The 22,224-nt window shown below is 31.6% G+C and overlaps 1 protein-coding gene across 2 annotated transcripts in view; it reads right to left on the minus strand.

Moving 5' to 3' along the window:
• Positions 1-2,587: 2,587 nt before the first annotated feature.
• LOC143196660 (uncharacterized) overlaps positions 2,588-22,224 on the minus strand; it is a 76,613-nt gene continuing 56,976 nt past the window's right edge. The window contains exons 2-11 of one of the 2 annotated variants that reach the window (XM_076404535.1): positions 15,516-15,573; positions 5,177-7,380; positions 4,955-5,119; positions 4,659-4,898; positions 4,453-4,590; positions 4,069-4,197; positions 3,863-4,006; positions 3,716-3,806; positions 3,519-3,658; positions 2,588-2,891 (exon numbers count right to left, since the gene is read on the minus strand). In XM_076404535.1, coding sequence (XP_076260650.1) covers positions 2,838-2,891; positions 3,519-3,658; positions 3,716-3,806; positions 3,863-4,006; positions 4,069-4,197; positions 4,453-4,590; positions 4,659-4,898; positions 4,955-5,119; positions 5,177-7,380; positions 15,516-15,543 — 3,333 coding nt within the window. In that variant the 5' untranslated portion in view covers positions 15,544-15,573 and the 3' untranslated portion in view covers positions 2,588-2,837. The remainder of the gene's footprint in view (positions 2,892-3,518; positions 3,659-3,715; positions 3,807-3,862; positions 4,007-4,068; positions 4,198-4,452; positions 4,591-4,658; positions 4,899-4,954; positions 5,120-5,176; positions 7,381-15,515; positions 15,574-22,224) is intronic. The other variant, XM_076404536.1, reaches the window with a different exon arrangement.

Raw genomic sequence — 22,224 nt, forward strand, 5'->3', positions numbered from 1 at the left:
AAATAGATAAGAAATAGTTCCAATACGTGGCGAAGATAATGCCGACACTAAAATTAAGTCTAAAACTAAATAAGTTAAATTTCAATTAAAAATGTTGAAATACTATGGGCGAAAAGGTAACACCCAAAAGATCAAGTAATTACAAAGTACCTTTTATGATAATCAATCTTATAATACAAGAGAGCGATATTAGATTTAATGCTCCAACCCTTCAAAGATGATACACTTATTATACCAACTTCAACCGTCCAACTTTTCGATACCATTTTTGAAATACGATTTGTCCTTTACTTCAAAATAGGCCTCAGTTTCGGCGATCAACTTTTCATTCGACGAAAATTTCTTCCCGGCGAGTATTCTTTTGAGATCTGTGAACGGGAAATAGTCGATGGAGCCAGATCTGGAGAATACAATGGATGAGGAAGCAGTTCGAAGCCCAATTCAAGGATTTTTGCCATCGTTTTCACTGACTTATGACACGGTGCATTGTCTTGGTCAAGCAGCACTTTCTTTTTCTTCATTTTTTTCACAATAATAAACTTTTCTTCACTCAAAATGCTATAATTCACCAACTCATGATCCGACAGCTATCAAATTTATACACCCATCTTTTGAGGGTTAGTAACTAAAAAACATATGGATTTAATTCTAGTAGCGACATCTATGTGTCAGGCCGGGGCCTTTTCAATTAACTTGTTAATATAAATTCTAAAAAAGGCTTCTGGATTTGACTTAATTACAGGAGAAATTCTAAAGCAGTCTCTAGATACATCAATGGTTATAACATATACATCTAATTAAGGCATTTTTTAAATTAAAATATGCACTCAAAATATAAAAATAGCGGAAGTGATAATAATACCAAGACACGGAAAGTAAAAAGTTGCTAAGCCCAACTAATTTGAAAGAAATGTATTTAAAAGACCGAAGGCAGTTTTAACCGTGACCAAAATCAAAAGATTACTAACATAACTGAAAAGTCCTACGAGGAAAGAAAATGTTTTCTTAACTTCTCTTGACATGACAAAGGCTTTTTATGATATGTTTAGAAGGTACAATATTTTGAATTGTCACAATTTTATATTTCGCATAGGACTTTTAGGTTAAACATGAATATGAGTACTAGAATCAAAAAAGTACCAGGTATACCAGTAGGTCATTACGGTTGTTTTTTTTTAAACTACATAATTTCAGAGAAAATGGAAAAATTTATTCAAAGTATTAGCAATTTGATTCTATACATCTTGCCTGTCTTTCAGGCAAATTATGGATTCCATCCCAAAAAAAACTGTTTGTATCCTTTGAGTAACACCATTCATCGGGCCATATTCTAAATTCTTCGACATTGGCGAAGTACTGCTTTGCTGATGACGGTATTACTTTCGCAAAATATAACATGTATAGATTTAAAGCTTGATGTCAGTGGATTAAAATGACATATTCAAATCATAACAAACTTAACTCTAGCGACATCTGTTAGAAAACCCGGTAATGACTTTCCGGTACACCTCGCAAAAGTAGCAGGGTAGTGTATTAGGACCGGTATTTTACCTGATGTATACTGGTGATATTCCTGAGTCGCAAACATAATACAATAACTAGTTGCAGCTTGACAATGTTTCCGTAAAGGCTATAGATAAAAATAGCAAGAAATAGAAGAATAAATATAATTGATGGACATAGAATGGACATTGGAGACAGAGCTATGCTGGAAAGCTTATATGAAGAAACAACAGAATAAGTGAGTATCCAATTTAGAAAAATGTCTTGGTTATTTGAAAGAACTACCCTGTCAACTTACAATAAGACATTTCCGTAAAAACAAATCCTTAAGCCCAAATGAACATATGATATCCAAATATGGGCTGTTAACGGCACCGTGGTACTTCAGGAACAATGATCTCCATACTGACTTAAAAATTGTTACCATCAACCAGACCATTCAAAATATATCAAGAGTCATGAATACACTTCTTCATCAAGGCATTACCGAAGCAATCCAATTTTTGGGCAGCGCAAATGACTCAAGATGACTCAAATTATATGGAGTGACTTAGAAGTTAATCATGAACAGCTCAAAGTAGAATTTTCAATGATTTTAATAAATCTGGAGCCGAAGCTCAATATTTCAAAAACTTATAATGATTCTGCAGAGTCATATCCAAATTGTCAGTTTCTATTTCATTGATTAAAAAGTGGATTTTTAAAGCTCTTAATTCATCGAATCGAGATATATCACTAAAATACCGTTTAACCTTATTCATACATGCGTTATATGACAATGAATTGAGCACTACAATCTCAAATGAAAATGAAACTAATCTGCATTAATATAAATGCCGAGAGCTGGACAATGTAACCAAAAACACAACAGTCAATACGATTTAATTAAGCAATATTATTCATCAGTTATTCTTAGATCAGTAACTGTTATATATTTGTTTCTATATTCTGTAATGAATGAAAAGTTCTCTTAGTGATTGTTTAGTATGTATTAATTTATAATTATTTAAATAAAACCATGAATGCTCCAAATGGTTTGATATAAAATATGATTTTAGGTGAAAATTTGAAATAAAAAACAAAATTTCATATTCAAAAATATAATCATTTTAGTGACACATTTATGTACATCTAACTTACATCTAATATATATTCTAATTTATTACATAAAATACATCTTTTCAAACGAAATATGCTACAAACATATACACTACAAAATAGATACATATATCACAAAAAATTTGTTCCAACAAATAGAAACTTAAAAAATAACTCAAAAATCATCATGATCATTGTGCTTTTATAGATTTGTTCTATATCTAGTAACCGAAATGTTAGAAATTTTCTAAAGCTCCTCCGGTAAGCTTTGTTGCATAAAGGCTCACCACCTGAAAAAAAAATAAAGATAATCTATATCATTAGCGAGATATAACTAAAATATAATATCAAATAAATAATATAGCAATTACGGTTAATTAATTTGCAAAATATTTCTAAACATGAAAAAAGTTTAAAAAACGCTGTATAGTAAGTACATGTCTAGATCGCTGTCACTTTATAAAATGTGACACTTTTCATTGATTATTATTCTAGGAAAACGTTGTGAATGTAAAATATAGAACACCAACAATTCATCTGAAAAAGCTTTCATTAGAATAAATGCTGATACTCCTCACAATTTACAGTAAACGCACACATGTATCAATTACAAAAAATGTAATCAGAATTATTTTGATACCATTAGGTAACTGTGACGAAATCTGGATTTATCAGAGCACAAAAGAGGTCATCGAGCAATCACGTGAACATAAATTTTAAACAGTCCAATTAGGTATGTTGTTAAAAGAAAATATAAAACATTAAAGGCATGTATATATGTTCCGAATTAAAAAGTGAAAAATATAATACATTTTAGATATAATTTTCTTATTAAGTGCTCATCATCCATCGTATTGTCCAGTTTACACTTTTTAATAAAAATGTAATGAATAGAAAATAGATATAGACAAGCATACCTTATAAATAAACTGATATTGCTCTTTAGATTGCACAGCACCGGCTCTACCTCTTCTTATTTTATACACGATTTTGGGAATATCAACCAATCTGGTGCTTTCAAACTCCCTGATAGCAATATCAGATGCTATGACAACTCCTGCAAAAGGACTACATCATTAAACACCTTTATCTCAACAATATGCTTATAACAGACCTGTCCTACCAGTTCCGGGACTGCAATGCACCACAACTGGATTGTGTTCATTATTGGTACCACCATTTTGCATTCCATTAACTGCATTTCTCTAAAATAATGAACAATTTTGCCCCAGCTTATAAATAAAGATAAGAATCGACTTACATTGTCTAATGTCATTGTTTTCATATAACTTCTTGCTTCTATTAAAAAGGCTATTAATGAGTTGGCTTCAGTTGGTACACCTTTCTCTGGCCATCCTAAATACCAGAAATGAGTAACCTCCCTCCAACTATTAGATACCATGTTCTAAAATGTATATATCATTAGAAATACAAAGAATATAATATACAGTTTATCTCTTAAGATACCTTCAATTGGATGCTGGAAATTATATATTTCTCCTTCACCTCCCTTCGCTTAAGAATAACTTGGAAATCACCAAAGGATCTACTACAATTCAGTACCTCAGACTCAGGCAGATAATCAACACATTTTTCCTGAAAAAAAACGTGAACTCATCAAAAATTGTCTGAGAACGAGAAGCAAAAAACATAAATAAGAAAACTTGGATTAGAACTTGTGATGAAGTGGATTTAAAATGCGTTAAATGATTAAACTACTAATATTCTTGTAATTTAAGTTCAAACATTTTGGCGAATGCGCTTGGTTCGATGACTTTTTCCAGTCTCAAAATTAAATCCTATCCTTAAATGTTTATTACTTTATTTGTATATAAAAATTAAAAAACATACGAGTCCATTTTCAACCAAATGAGTGAGCATCAGTACAACTTTGACTTGTTGTTCCCAAATCATTCTCCAAAAGTCATCAACGGTATTCTGCATGGGTGCCTGTGTAGCAATATAGTAACCTCGAACATTCTTAGGCCCCTGTAGGAAATGAGTTAATTGTAAAACAGGATTATATATGAAATGTCATTACGATAATGAATACTTACAGTAACATAATTAGCGTTAATATAATCGCTGTTCTCATATTCATCTAGGGATCTTAAAATCACTCTGGTTTCTGGTAGAGGTATTACATTGGCATACCTATTTTTCGAATCACAACCTTCAGGTAGTTCTGAAGTTCGAGCCGAAATTTGTGGTATTTCTTCGTATTCTGCTCTAATGTCCTCAACATTCGTGGAAAACTTTGCAAGTGCTGGGAAATTGAGTGGATGTGACGGTGAGGTCTAAAAGATGGTAATTTAATGAAACTGTTCCGAAAAATATCATGAAAGCAACGTACAGGATCTTCAAAAGCAGGGTTTCCAAATGATCTTTTCGACATTCGGTCGGCTTTCCTTCTGACACTGTTGTAAACTGATAAGTTGTCTATACTGTAATCATCCAGACTCACAGGTCTACATCTTGGGCCATAGTTTAGACGCCTTTGCCTCTTTTTCATTACATACTGTAAAATAAAATATAATTTTAAGCAAAATTAAAATAAAAATCGTTGAAAACTCACTAGAAGTCCTGCTAGTAAAACTAAACAGACAGCCGCAACCGAAGATATTGCAATAGCAGCAATTTTTCCTTTGTTGGTACCTTCGGTTCCATCATTAGTTAAACTATGTTCAGTTGGTACAGTTTCTGTATTTCCCTCGGTTGCTGTGGAGTTACTAATGGTAGGTGGAGTGGTATCATCATATGGAATCAAATTGTCAGTTATCACCTTCTTATATATAATATCATTTATTGTTTCATTGGTGAGAATTGGAGTAGAATAATTCAAACTAGGACTAAGAGTTTCTGGGTGAAGTGTGGTCTGGTTGCTTCCTGATTCTTCGATATGTACAAAAGCGTATTCGGTTGTGGTCGCCTCTTCCTCTGATGTGGTTTCCGGAGTTAGAGCTGTGTTAACAGAAGTAGGGACAGGAGTAGTTGAAGATGAAATGGTTTCCCACACGGTTTCCGTCATTTTATTCTGATCGGTATGTTTTGCGATTATATTTTCATCAATGTCATTAATAGCTTCTGTGATAGTAACGCTCTCCGTTGTTTCCGTGGTGATTACAGGTGATGTTGGGGTTAATTCAGAACTTGGTTCAGTAGTAATGTTTTCATTAGGAGTGGTTGTTTGAGATGAACTCGAGAGTATATTTAAACTTTTATATGTTCCTTGTACTATTTCTGTTGTAATCGATTCAGTGGAAATGTCATCTATGCTTAGTTCGGTAACATTATCCGTTAGCATTTCAGTTGTTTCTATTTCTGTAGTTGATTCAATGTTTTGCATGGTGCTAGTATTTAATGTAGTGGACTCAGTAGGTAATGTAGTAGGTTCAGTAAATTCTGTGGTAGTTTCAGTAGATAGTGTAGTGGTATCTGTGGATAATGTAGTAGGATTAGTGGATAACGTGGTAGTGTCGGAAGATGTTGTAGTGGTATCAGTTGATAATATAGTAGTGTATGTATATAAAGTAGTGGTAATCATTTCTTCTGTGGTGGTACCTTCTTCAGCTAATCTAGCAGTGATGTTATGTTGTTTATCAACAAATTCACTCAGCTCTGTTACTTTTGGAAGAACTGTAATGGACGACTCGATGGTTTCAGGTGTATTAGGTATTATCACATTTTTCCTTTCAGTAACAAACTGAACTGGCACGACTTGATTATCCCAATCTGATATATTTGGTGCCTGAGTTACTATCGGAATATGAACCGAACTTTCACTTTCATGGATATTCTCAATTTCTCCTTTGGATTTCGCAGTTGTACTAGGAATAATCGTGCTGGTAATAAATTTGATGGGTTCTCTGGTTTCTGTTTCAATTTTATTGCTTAATATTTGATTGTTAATTTTTTCTGTGGTGGAATCCTTAATAAATGATGCTTTTCTAGTAAAATCAACAGTGCTTATAACAGGTATTTTCTCACTAATCGGTTCAAAAGTATCTCCTTTAGTCGTTTCCTCGGAATACGTGCTGGTATCATTAAAGGTATTTTCAAAATCGATTTTTCTGGTTTGTTCAATATCTAGATCTCTATGAATCGAGTTCTTGTCAACTGTTTCATTTTTCACGATGCTTTTAGTCTGTAGATACTCATTAGTGTCGTTTCCAAGTGGCCCAAGCACTTCTTCATCAGATTCTAATTCATCCTCGGGTTGAATTTTGCTTTCCCTGTATCCTTCTTCGATGGTCTGATCGACGCTTTCTACGGTTTCCTTAAATTTTTTATCGAATAGCTCTGACTTGGGGGTGGTCAGTTCGAATTTCGACAGGAAGCTCGATCGGTGAGTGTTGTCGAAAGATTCTTCATCCGGTTCACGGAACTTGTCGATATCTGGAAGCGGTGGAATGGTGAACACGTTGTTTTTGCTGGACCAAAATTTCGAAGTGTCCAAGTCTATCGATCTCGATCCCTTAAAGAGATGTTTCTCCTTGTCCTTGACGACGTCTCTAAACTCGCTGTTGCTGATGTCGTCCTCCTCGGGTTTTCCGAATTTCAAGGGGAATGTTTCTAGGTTATGTACATTATTTACAGGTTTGATTTTTGAGTCCAATAGGTCAGTCTTCGGATCGTCCGTAACTATTTTGTTCAGGTCCCTGTTGTTGATTTCGGTGGCATTCTGGACAGGCGTGGACGGGGAAGACGATAGTTTTTCCCTGGAGTGTCGGGGACTATCTCCATCGGCTATGCTATGCTGCGATAAAACCAGGACTAATCCTAAAAAATAAAAACACTGCTAATACATATTCATTAGAATTGGAATGTATTATTTTAGTTAAAATAATTTAATTATAAAAAATTATAGAAAATGAACTAGTGACATAAATTTTGGGACACACTGTACCATTAAATATATATAGTTATATTAAAATAAAGACAACCCGATGAATATCATGCTAGTTTCTACATTTCATGGCTATTCTGGTGGTTGGATGAGTTGAGAGTTATTTTTTGTGTGGAAACGTAATAATGCAAAAAAGCAGAATGACCCTGTAGACCGTTACATTATTGGCGCTCGATCACAATCACTCTTTACATAAAATTACGACCTTGGTACCTTTCACGTACTGTTGGTACATTTGCTGGTATTTATAACAGCAATTTAATGATTTTATATGGTTCTATTGAAAGGTCAATAGCTTATAGTTAACTCAAGCCTACAGACATTCTTGAAGGTGCAGAACCCAACAACATATTAGGGTTTAAGAACTGTTTTGAACTTTTAACGGAAATGAAATAGGTTATTTGGTAATAGTTAAAATGTCAGAAATATTAAGCAAACGACTCAGGTTTGATTTAAATCTGGTGAAATTAAAATAGGAATATTAATTATATGATTTATAATTTTAAAATAAGTGAAATTAATTAGGTGCATATTAAAGTAAAATATTTAATAAAACTTAATAATTTAATTAAAGATAACTATCAATTTTTAGCAATAACATAAATACAGGAATCTATAGCAGATTCTATATATGTATTTTTTATATCAATATACAGAAGAATAACGTTTCTCTCTTCTATTCTATTTTTACAAACAGCATATTTTTTTACAAATTCCAAGTATAGTCCTTACGGTTACAATTAAATGTACAGGCAAAAAAACCATTATAGGTATCCAGTAAATACACCAAAAACTAAAGAGTATAATTAAAGTTTTTTTGTTATATTTTAGAGACTCCAACTAGGTTTTATTTGGACTGGACCTACCTAACGTGGACATTGAACCACGGTCCTCGGCATTTAGTCTACCAACTTGGAAATCAACCCAGAAGACATTCAGTTTTACCCAGCCTAGTTACTACCATGACTGGGGTCATTTTACTTGTCGGATTTTGCACTATTTCCTCTTATACAATCACGATAATAAACAATTACAAACATTAATTTACCACCAACTCGATCCGGATTCTACCCTGCGTTTATCAACATTAACTAAAGTTTTATATTGTAAAAAAAGTTCACACTAACTTATTGACGGGTTTCTCTTCATCTAAATCGAGTTTTTTACAGTAGTTATAATTGAAAAAATACTAGATAAACCTATAAAAAACTCTTTTGTACTGTACTTTAAGTTCAACTTAACAATTATAGTTATTGTTACAGATTTGTTGAAGATATACGAAATATAACGTGAGAGATAAAAGATAAGGAAAAAAATAGAAAAAACAAAAACGGAATATAAAATAGAAATTAAAAACTTAAAGTACCGTGAGAATATTTAATGTGTAATAGTACCACTTACCGCCGTAACGAAAGCATAAAACATAACCGGAAATTAATTATTATGTAATAACACAAATCCAATAATATATCTAAAATGTGTTCAAAACCTAATTGATACTGTTATGTAACATGCTCTTTTCATCTAATTGTGTTTGAAAAATTATATATACATGGGTGTACCAAAATATAAAAGTGCCGACCCCCAAAGTAAAGAACACTTTAGGAATTAACTACACTACACTTCATAAAATCCGGCGATTAGATTAAAGATTACGGTGATTTTAGTGAAATAACTTTTTTTTAAATATTACAACGTGTCACAAGCCGATGAAAACGATTTTGCCACCGTGTAACACAGTTATGGTCTCCAATGACTATTGACGTTTAAGGCAAAGGCAAATCGTGTTTTTGGTATTACAAATTATAGTCTAAGAGCTAACAACGTTTTTGAGAGAGAATTTCAGGCAAGCTGATCATCTCTTTCACTCTCTCGGTCAGCACCCGGCCCATCCATTTGACGGCAGGGTTTGTGTTTATCAGTGCACATCGTACATCTACAGGTAAAATACTCTATTTTGAAATTAATTGAGAACGAATACTTTTTTTATGACCTTTGATAATCTTTAAAACTGATTTTCTTTAAAATAATTTTAAAATAACTTTTAAATATTTTTTTAATAAGCTTTTTAAATTGGTACTTAATTTGAAAGGTTTAGTGTCTTTTGATAATTAATTCTTCTTAATATTTAATTTTCCGGACATTATCAGGGTTCCTTATTACTTAACAGTAGAACAATAGAATTATATATATATATATATATATATATATATATATATATAATCGATATCAAAATGAAATACTTATACTGTAAAGTAATGCAATGCTTATCATACTAAAGAGAGAAGTGAAGCAACGATTAATATTTTTGGAGGATGTTGCTATGTGAACATTATTAAATTTTTTATCACGGAATCCATCTGTGTGCTAGAAAGTATTGTATGAACTATTATATTATATACTGCATAACATTTAACTAATTAGCTAGCTAATGCATATACTTATTATTGGGTTATAAGGTGTTTTTAACACTATTAATATATTTAAATGAGTTGGGAGGGTGATATAATACGTTCTTTTATAGCTACCACGGTTACATACTATAAATAAAGACCGTAATAGACTTATAGTTTCTTCAAAGTTTTTTGTAACTACGTTATCAAGATTTTTAATGTAATGCCTGCAGCAATTTGTAAATTCGTTTTAGAATCAGACAATAATTTCCTTCTCATTTTATTCTGGTTAAAAAGAGACACAATGCTGTCTGATTAGTTCGAATATATAAACGAATGAGCCTGTCAAAGTCGTCCGGTTGTCAGAGGTATGCAAAATTCTTGCAAGCAATAGTGATAAGCGGTTATAACTCGAACCTATAAAATATTGTGGATGTATAATTAACTGTAGCTTTTAGGTGTACCATAATGTTAAAATAAATTATATTTGATAACATTTTTGTTCAATTATTTTATTTAGATTAGAATTTTTTTGTACGTCAAAGCCAGACTGAACTAAAACTGAGAATAAATTTAAATGACGTATGTACAAAATAACTTTAAACAGATAATTTTTTTTTCTAATAAAGGTATTTAATAAAATTAACGTGATCTTAACTTACGTTACCAACGTGTAGATAAGATTTTCGCACTTCGCCAGTTCATAGAGAAATGTAGTGAAATGGGGGAAGGGTGCGATAGTCGTTTTTATTCAAATCAGCTCTGCTTAAGACTCTATACACTAGTCTTCACTTTGGGCAGCTTTAGATGCTGAATACGTTTAACATGGTGGTGGATGGAATTATATGAAAACTTTTAAAAAACCGACCTGGTGTTCAATATGCTGTTACAAACTTCTTGACTGAGCTGATATTCGCTGATGTCGCGTTATATTCGCTGATCCAGATCTTGATGCTTTCTTCATGATATGACTGAGAAATGACAAAGAAAGTATCAAAGTATTTACAGCTGATGTAGCGCATGTTATTGTAAATCCAAACAGGACCCAGTTAGAGCAAGCACGAATTCAAGTACTTTGGAATAGTAATATAGAAGAAGAAAGTGACATCTATTAGTGCCATAATATATGTCATCATCAATTAGTACGTATGGAATAGAGGAATATACTCAAAAGAATAGTTTGGATTGTCGGATGAAAGATATACGAATTCGTCGCAAATTGTAATAAAATCGACCTATTCTCTCGAAGACGTAGTGAACAGCTCTGAATTGATAATGATGATGTTGGTAAATTACTAACAAATGTATCTTGACCACGGTAAAAAATTCATCCACAGATGTTCTAAAATATCAAAATATTCATATTTTTACAAAATAAGGATTTAAATAAACAACGGTAACTTGATTATTGCATCATCCCGTATATTTTTTAATCACTCTGCGTATCAAAATACCATCCAAATGATTTACGAACTAATTTAAAAATTGTTTACGATTTTTTACATAAAAAACACTTAATTATACCCATTTACAATTTAGCAGCGGAAATGGTTTGCTTTTAAATTGCCATATTCATCTAAAACATAAATAAAATACTGGTATGAAAAAAAAAAGGTATATTAAGAACCTTGAAATATTGATGTTAATATGTATCTAATGAAACTACTATATCTGTTAAATGTACAGTTAAGTTCTTTCGTTTGATCATGTATTATTAACATAACCTTTAAATAAAAGTAAAAATGATTTTATTTTGAACCCAGAAAGCTTCATTTAACATATCAATTGAAAAGTCCCCGGCCTTACACATAGATGGCTCTACTAGAATTAAATCCATATGTATAATTTTTAGTTAGCCATAACCCTCAAAAGATGCGTGTATAAATTTGTATAGCATTTTGAGTGAATTTTTGAACTTTTGTTGAAAAAAATTTATAAAAAGAAAAAATACAGTTGCAGCAAAAACTTGGCTTGACGATGAGTTTCCGGACACTGCCTCAGGAAAATCAACCATTAAGGATTGGTATGCTAAGTTTAGACGTAGTGAAATGAGTACCAAACACGGTGAACGCAATGGACGCCTAAAAGAGGTTTTTACCGACGAAAACATTAAAAAAATCTTCAAAATGATTTTGAATGACCGTAAATTCAAAATTTAATAAAATAGCAGACACTCTAAAGATATCAACTGAACGTTACATCATATCATTCACGAATATTTGGGTAAGAGAAAGCTCTGTGCAAAGTGGGTGGCTAGCGAGCTCACTTTTGACCAAAAACAACAAAGAGTTAATGATTCGTAGCAGTATTTGAAGATGATCAAGCGTAATTAACCCGAGTTTTTGCGTCGATATGTGACAATGGATAAAATATTGCTCCATCATTTCGCTCCGAAGTTCAATCGACAGTCTTCTGAGTGGACTGCACACGATGAACCTGCTCCAAAGCGTGGAAAAACGCTACAGTTGACTGGCAAGGCTATGGCGCCTGTATTTTGGGATTTTTTGATTCCGCCGCTATTTCCCAATGCATTAAACTTGCATCATCGAGCTATTTGCCTGAATCACATTAAATAACTAATGATGGTGAAAATGTTGGTTGGCGAACGAGTGAGGACATTAAATCAGAATCAAAGATGGCGTAAAGGAACATTCCAGAAATCTAAATCAATAACTCTTTTGTCAGACAAGGAAGGACATCAACAAAATAACTCTGATTGTTAATAGTACTCAAGAGAGCCTGTGAAATAGAGTGAACAGCCTAGAAGGAAGCCTAGATAATTACGTATTAAAATAATGTATTATTGACGAAAAAATATATAAAAATATATAATGAACAATTATTATTCTTTCATGTATAGCTTACTCATATATGTGCTTATCTTTGAATTACATATGTTTGGGAGTAAATTACGATTTCTATGTACATTATAAAAACACTTCCAACCTTATTTTTTTTGTAGTAAAAGGTCAAAATAAATTCATTATGTCTGAAATCTTGCTACGCCCTTAAAAATTGTTTATCGATTCTGATCAAGTATAAGCCACTGACCTTTCACAGGCCATTATGAAAACTAGTAATATCCTTGTTTAAAGTCAAACCTTCAAAGAATATGGAAGTTAAGAAATACCGTAAATAGTATATATTTTCATGCACATCAGTAATACCAGCTGACGTGAATTATAAGTACTATATTGCGTATAAATATGCCTGGTACTATTACAATAAAATGGTGTAAAAAAATAAAATATAGTAATTTTCAACATTAGCAACTTAATATAAATCCGGTTTTTATGTAAGGTTATTAATTCATAATCAACACTCAATGACTCTCATTTTCCTTATATTTTAATTTATATTACTACGGAAAAGCGACAAATGAGAAGATTCATTGAAAATTGTGTGATCTTTATTGTGATGACAGCTTAAGTAAACGCTAGTGTGAGAATTGCTTTGCTCATTTTCGTTCCGGAAGGCTTGATGTTAATGATCAAAGTCGCTATAGCTGACTAAAAAGCCAACTAAATTCTAAATATATCGAAGTAGAGCAACATATTTCGTCTCGCGACATCGCTGGGAAACTAAACATCAGCCATAAAACAGATTTGAATTATTTATATATTGTTGAACAGTGAAATATTTAATGGGCCGAGTTTCCATTTGTAAATCGCTGGTGAAACCATATAAAATAGAACTATTCCTGTACAATAATCATGAGCTACTTACACTTAACTAAACCATTAATATAATGGCAAACGACATATCTCTGCCTAGGGCAATAGAAAAAATACAAGTGGCAGTCAACAAAATCTACAAATGGGCGAAAGATTGGAAAATTCCCCATGAATGGATGCCCAATTCCTCAAGCAGAATCAGCTAAATACCTTGGAAACCATCTTGATGAATCTCATTAGAACCAAAATAAAACAACTATACTGGTTAGTCGGAAGATACTCTCAACTTGATCTAAAATCATGGAGATTGATCTATAAGACAATTATAAAGCCAATTTGGACCTATGTGGTGCAAATATGGGGATTCACTAAAGATTCAATGAACTAGTCATACAACGCTGTCAAAACAAGGTTCTTCGATAGATTACCAATGCCTATCGCTACGTAACCAACAAAGAACTGCACGATGACCTGGAAATCAAATGGATTTGCGAAGTTATCCAAGATTTCACCTTGAAACACGAAAGAAGATTACTAAATCATACTAACGTGGAAGCAATACAACTGCTGGACAGCGCGCAGTATGTCAGGAGATTGAAGCGAACCAAACCATACGAACTTATATAAAGTGTATACCTTTAGTGTAAACTATAGCTATAAGTTATCATAATTTTATTATTGAGGACTACATATTGATGTATTTTCTCGCACTCGCCTTGCTTGTGAATAAATATAAGTACAAATGAAAAGTAGTAATAAATTAATGTATAATTAAGTTTGTGCTAAGCGTTTCTAATAAAGATGTTATAAAAAAAATTGCGTTTTATATAAAAATTATTTTTTAATCTGAAGAAAAGACCTAGAAGTATACCTTCCAAGGTGATCCCATTGAAACCAAATTAAGATCTGGTGGGGGGTGGGGGGGATATCGAGGGAAATGCTTAAATTACACACATTTGTCAAATCACATAGGCTAGGTAGCAGACCCCGGAGCCAGAAACGCTCCTTAATTTCAATTATTGTTTCTTTATTCCCATTCTTCCTCATACGGGCTGCACCTTTACTTGGCCTACCCATTGTAATGTTGAATAAAATAACTGCGTTTTTTCCTTAATGTGTTAATATCTATCACTAAAAGGAGAAAAATATGTTTAACAAAAAAATTGAACTGACTTTAAAAAAGATATAAGGAACTCCTAAAAATTAAAAAAATTGTAAAACTTATAGGATATATAGCTTATACATAGGTTTAGAGAAGTATGAAACTAAATTGTGTGTATATAGTAGAATATAAATTACGTCTAGTAGATAGGTTAAATAAGGTTTTTATTTATTTTTAATAGTTATTACATCGGTTATTATGTAAATATTTTGTTTTAAAATTTATTTTTGTATTAAAAATCTAAGTTTGATTATTTTTAAAATTTTAGGGGCTCCTTATTTATTTTATGAAGTCGGTTAAATTTTTTTTGTTAAAAATATTTTTTTAAGATTAATATGAATGGTCCATAATAATAGTTTACTATAATGTTATCCACTCTAGTAAACTAACTATGTATGTATTAGAAACCCAATGAAACCCTTTTTATAAATTCTACAATCCAATATAGCAAAACAAGTTTGGCTTGAACTTGATATAGAAACAATTTACAGCTACACTAATTACGTTATTACATAAACGGTCAAACAACAGTGGCAATGTTGATCAACAAGTTTCCGTAACTTGACTAACTGTATATGTCTCTCGATAGAAGAATACTATAAATAATTTCTAAGCACAATTAAACGACTTGTCTTACTCTGACCTAGTTATCTCCATTAGCGCTACTTAACCAACATCCCATTGTTATTCGCAGGTTTCTAGTAATAACGTTTAATCATAATTTCACCGACATCAATTTCGTGCCATAGTAGTGGTAGCTGAACGGTTTTGATACATACCTAGAACGATTTGAAACGTAACCATCATACTGTGGCATTTTCGCAGCTACTGTCTTATCTGAAAAAAAAATTAATTAAATTAAACATATTATCGAGATATGTCCTTAAAATATTTGTGATACATTTGTGTTGTTTAGCCACTTCAAATATCTATTATTTTTAATAAACCTTTTAATAATTTGCACTAGGTCTTTTAACAAACGTTAGCTCCAACGAGATTCAACCCTCATACGTCAGTGACGGCAAGCTGGACTTTCCAGTCTGCACTAGGTATACCGAAAAAATATCGATATATTTTTGAGCGATATTTTTTGGACCGATATATCAATATATCAATAGTTTTGTAAGGCGATAGTTTACGATATTTCAAAAAAATTAAATATATTTCTTAAACATTGAAAAAAAACCATTTAATTACTTTTAAATCTTCTAAATCAGTACTAAAAGTTTAGTATATTTTGGTACTTAATTGTAATGGTAAATATATTATATATAATAAAAGAATAAAACCAATCATAGAGGGAAAAAACCTAATACCAGCACACCAGTTTGGGTATATTAACAAGCATTCAACAATTGGCCAGGTTCACAGAATAACAGATGTTATTGAAAAAGCCTACGAAAGTAAAATTCGATAAGGTTTAGCATTTTGCCTTGTTCATAAACTGCATAAAATGTTACCAAAGCAACACACTGAACTTATAATATACTACATTACAGCCAGAATGTTTAGAGTTAAACAAGAAGGAGCTTACTCAACAGTTAAAGAAGCTAAATCAGGTGTACCACAAGGAAGAATACTAAAACCTATATGGACATACGAAGTTCAATTATGGGGATATTCGGCAAAGAGCAACATAAACAAAATACAACTTTTTCAGAACAATATCCTGAGAAGTATTGTGGGTACCTAAATACTATAGGACTGACCCACATACTCACAGTCAGTCAAGAAATCAAGAGAATTTCAAGGGGACATGAGGAAAGACTACGATATATCGATAAGTATCGATATATTCTCCGGGGATTGCCAATACTTTATGTTCTTCAATATACCGACAATTAAAAAAAAATTACATTACTTAAAATTAAATATTTTGAACTGTGTTAACTTTCTTTGATGATGCTAATGGTTTTCTCAATGTTAATTTACTAACGTAATAGTGGAGTACGATCAAAGGCAAATTATTTAAATTTTTTTCACACAATTCAATTAACTTGTCAATTAATGTTGATATGTTATTATCGATATTTTAAAAAGAACTAATTTTAAAGAAAAAATTAAAGTAGATAATTATATTTGAAAGACTGTCTGAGCTTATGCAGTAAACTTTGAATTTTACGAGAAGTTAGTAGCCTCCTCTGAATCGAAATTATTTAGTTTATGACTACTTATGTTTCCAGTCATGTCGTGCTTGAAGTATGCATCTCTCGAACAGTTTTGTTAGTAGCGTGATGTCTATAACGACTATATGAAAGGAAGAAACGTCTCTTTTATAAATTGAATATTAGAACTTGAAGTTTTAATGAGTTATGCACTCTAAAGGTATATATAGTACCTTTAGCTTAATACTATCTTTTAACTGTTTCCTATATTAAGTTTAAAAATAAAGGTATAGTTAGTTTCAGGATATTAAAAATAATATGTATCTTTAGATAAAAAGTATCTATGAAGCATTTAAATAATTGTGCTAATGAAGGTTCAAATTTATTGTTTTTTTTTCAACATTTAGGAGGACAAAGGCTTCACTGTTTCTATCGATTATGAAAAAGAATTGAAACGCCATTTAATTTCGTTACAATTGTAGTTAGTACGTCTGACTTGATTTGATTGGTGTAACTTTGATTGACGTTAAAAATGAAGTAATTTTAATCCTGAATAATTTATTTCATATAGAACCTGATTGAAGACACGTTCTTCTTCAAAGTATTATCCAATGCCAGCTGATACCTGAGAGACGTGTAATGTAGCAACGGTCGTACCAAGTCATAATCAAAAGAATCAAAATTCTGTTTATATAATGAGAAATATTCAGTTAATACTCAGCAGCCAAGTCTGGATAATCTTTGACATATCTTGTATATACCACAACAAATACATATTTTACAAATACTAAAGGTACCACTTGAATCCTCCACATCAGGCCATCAAAAGGGCGAAAGAGATTTTACTATATCAAGGCAAAACAAATATTTGTCCACAATTTTTGACCATCACGTTTGTGAATTAATTCTCAACTAGGAGTTTCTTTATCTTGAACGTTGAAATCACCGGATTTGAATTGTCGAAACCACGTTTCACATGTTCATATGGTTAGAGCATCATCACTGTAAGCTTCTACCAGTGGATTTTTTCTTTTAATGAAGCAAGAAAAGTAATACGCGCTGCAAATGCAGGAAATTCAGGTTATCGGGAACAAAATTTCACTTTTCAAAATGTTCTAAATCTATAACGCTGTGATTTTGGCGGAACATAAGTTGTGTAGCTTTGTAGATAAAGTCAGTAGAGTAAAATGACATATATATCAAATCTCTTAACATTGCATACTTATGGCTGGTGAAAACTGTTACAAAAAATGGATAAATAATTACCGACACACCCGGTATATCCACTAAAACCCTTTCTCTATTGTAAAAATGTATAATAAGTAAAATAATTCAATAGTAACAATAATTTAGCAGTATCTGGATCAGTTTAATCTGAATGATTGACATCTCAACGAGAGAAATTACACAGAAATAACAGTATGATGTAAAATAAGAGGAAATGAATGCATTCGCTTTCAAAATTATCGTTCTATAAATAAACAGTGGTACTATTAAAGATTTATTGTACCTTTCGCAGTACTACTGTGACCAAAAAATAGTAAGGCATAAAAATCGTGTGTTGTTTACTACAAGTTTCTCTTGCAGGACCAAACTGTCAATAAAGAATATTATTATAGAACTTTTGTTATTGTAAAAAAAATGGATAACACGGAATTTCGCGTGTTGATAAAACATTACTTTTTGAAGGAAAAAAATTCAGGTGAAGCAAAAACTTGGCTTGATACCGATTTTGGCGGAACATACCTTGTTTAGCTTTGTGGATATAGTTAGTGGAGTAAAATGACATATGTGTCAAATCTTAACATTGCATACTTATGGCTAGTGAAATCTGTTAAAAAACCGGATAAATAATTACCGACACACCCGGTATATCCACTAAAACCCTTTCTCTATAGTAAAAATATATAATAAGTAAAATAATTCAATAACAACAATAATGAAACAAAAGGACACAGCCGAAACAATCAACTACCTTTCGAATCGCTCAATAGATAGTTTCTAGTCGATTACTTCCATCGCTGTTTCGTTTATGTATCGAATTAAGAAATCCTGTAAGTCGGTTAGCGCAATATAAACCAAGTTTGTACCCAATGACCATTGAAAGTGTGTCACCGGCTGCAGAATAACTAAAAAGAGAACAGAAAAAAAACCACACGTAATGGTGAACATGACAGAAAGGATAATTGTTGTTTCAAATTCAAATAAACGCACATGCAAATTGTGTAGCGGAATATTAGAAACCATCGACGTTGTAGTGTAACAAATTGCTACGATTTTAATAAGTGTTATTGCTTAATTTTAATACGCGGTTATGTACTGGATTCGTTATGAAACCGATTATCTAAATCCTGTTGTTTCTTTTTCGCTTCGGTCCCTGCCATATTTTTACTAGGATAATTTTAGGAATATTAATTTGTTTCTCATGGTATTAAGATAAAAAAAATAAATATCGAAAAGCAATTTGCATATATTTATTCTAGAAATACTATATATATATATATATATATATATATATATATATATATATATATACATATATATATATATATACATATATATATATATATATATATATATATATATATATATATATATATATACATATATATATATATATATATATACATATATATATATATATATATATATATATATATATATATATATACATATATATATATATATATATATATATATATATATATATATATATATATATATATATATAACATTGAACTTCAAATTATACATACAAAACGTATTTCAACTTATACAGAATCAAATCAAAAATAATTAAAAGGTAAATCCTTCTTTTTTTATATATATTTTATTTATTGAGACTGGACCTACAGTTTTAAGTAACCTGGGATTCGAACCTCGGCCCCCGGCAATAAGCCGACCGACTGGCTTACTGGATTACTTAAAAATCAACTATTGTTATCAACTTAGAAATCATTCTAGAAGATATCCGGTCTAACCCAGCCTGGTTACTGGCGTGACTAGAATCATTTTTCTTGCCGGATTTTGCACTCTTAAGTTAACTAAGGTTTTTGTTTATTTTTATTTAGTTATTACAACTAAATTATGTACACATTTTACTATAAAATGTTTTTTTGTGTTAAAAATCTAAGTTTGATTATTTTTAAATGTTTTTAGTGTTAGATATTTGTTCAATAAATTACGCAGTTATTTTATTTAATATTATAATGGGGAGACCAAGTAGAGGTGCAGCCTATATGAGGAAAGGTAGGAATAAAGAAAGTATATTTGAAAATGAGCAGCGCTCGGGGTCCGCGACATAGTCTAGATGATTTAACAATTGTCCTAACAGCAGCTAACAGGTGACGCAGTGGTAAAGGCGATGGGACAGTACTCCTACTGTTGCGATAGCCGCGGGTTCGAATCCTGCTGGGGCATGGTCGTAAATTTATGTTTGTGATTGTTTAAAATTTGTGAATGTTCTAGGCAAAAATCCGACAAGGAAAATGATCCCAGTCACGCCAGTAACCAAGCTGGGTAAGACCGGATGTTTTCTGGGATGATTTCTAAAGTTGGTGCCGCCAGTCGGTAGGCTTTAATGCTGAGGACCGTGGTTTGGAGCCCACGTTAAACTGTAGGTCCAGTCCAGATAAACCCATAATTGGTAAAAGGAGACCTTAAAATACATTTTAAAAAAATATTGGCTGCGCCGGGAATCCGTGCCGCCACATCCGATTGGTAGCTAAACATTTTAACCATTACACCATGGAAGCAGGTGTTTAAAATATTTCTACGAGACCTTATATGATATAGTTAGCGCTTAAAAAGCAAACGACTTCCGATTTTCCGTCACATCAAGTCAGCAATAACATTATACATAAATATCCGATTATTTTAAATAAAAAATATGTGACTTGTGACCTTATACGTGGCTTTGAAATCTGAGCATTTCCCTCGATTTAACCCCCTTCTCCCCTGAGATCTAATGGGACCTCCTCGCAAGTGCACAATTTCGAATAAAAAATAATTCGTCGGTCCACAATTGACGGAGAAATCGGCGAACATACTTAAAAAAAAATATATATACAGCCGAACATAGAACCTCCTCCTTTTTCGAAGTCGTTGTCGAAGTATACGAAAATAATATTGTCCATATGTAAACTTCATTCATAAACTATTATACACTATATATAATATAATAGCAATATATCTATAAATCATTTTCTACGATTGATAAAGCTCATCAATTCTGTAGCTTTTAGGTTTTACTTTTTTTTAGTTGTATTGGTCAAGATTGTTGACCTATGTTCAAACGCCGGGAATGTTTGATGCACCATTACAGTATCAAAATGGCCATTAAAATGTTAAGAAACGCTCCATAGCAAACAAATTAATTTGAAAGAGCCAGGCTACCCATTAACATATAAAATATAAAATTTCTTTTGGAACACCTTGTACAAAAATAACGAAACTATGATCTTTAAAATGTACTATAACAATTTATTTCAGTTATCGAAATCAAGATTTCCTGTTGATGGGCAGTGAAAGAAGACAAAAATAGGGGCGATCTCATATAGAATATATCAAAGTTCAATATTATTACCTTTTATTAAAGAAGAACAAACAAAAAATCAAAATAATTAAAGAAAGCTATAGTAAACAAGATCATAAAAAAAACAAAACTAGATCATTGCTTTTACCACAATCAAAGAATTTTAAACAAAGATGATATCATCAGCAGAAAAACAGGTTTAATTTGAGGAAACAACGAATGATTAAGGTTAACTAGATTGATATCGCTCTAATGTTACTTTTAAAATTGGGTGAACATTAAATCAACAAACATTTACACCTATGAGTAGATTAACTCGAAAAAAAATCATACAAATTGACTTAATTATAAATAGGCAGGATGAAGAGTAAAAAACTAAAAGAACAGATGGCTATAAGACGCTTTACACTTGCATATGGAAATGTTTATATTATTTTAAATAATCAAATATATATGCAAAAGATAGACCACATGTTGCATGACTGACGTATTCGCTTTCACCGGAACAAAGAGGCAGCAAATATACATTTTAGCAGTATCTGGATCAGTTTAATCTGAACGTTTGACATCTCAACAAGAGAAATTACACAGAAATAACAGTATGATGTAAAATAAGAGGAAATGAATGCATTCACTTTCAAAGTTATCGTTCTATAAATAGTGATACTGTTAAAGATTTATTGTATTTTTGGCAGTACTACTGTAGCCAAAAAAAAGTAAACCATAAAAATCGTGTGTTGTTTATTACAAGTTTCTCTTGAAGGACCAAACTGTCAATAGAGAATATTATTTCGGAGTTTATTCGAAATTATACGTTGATAACACTTAGTTTCTTTCATTACAATAATA

Source organism: Rhynchophorus ferrugineus, unplaced genomic scaffold (assembly GCF_030347505.1).
Source record: "Rhynchophorus ferrugineus isolate W39M unplaced genomic scaffold, kcgeb_rfMv2 rfM4, whole genome shotgun sequence".
In the NCBI taxonomy this organism is placed as follows: Eukaryota; Metazoa; Arthropoda; class Insecta; order Coleoptera; family Curculionidae; genus Rhynchophorus; species Rhynchophorus ferrugineus.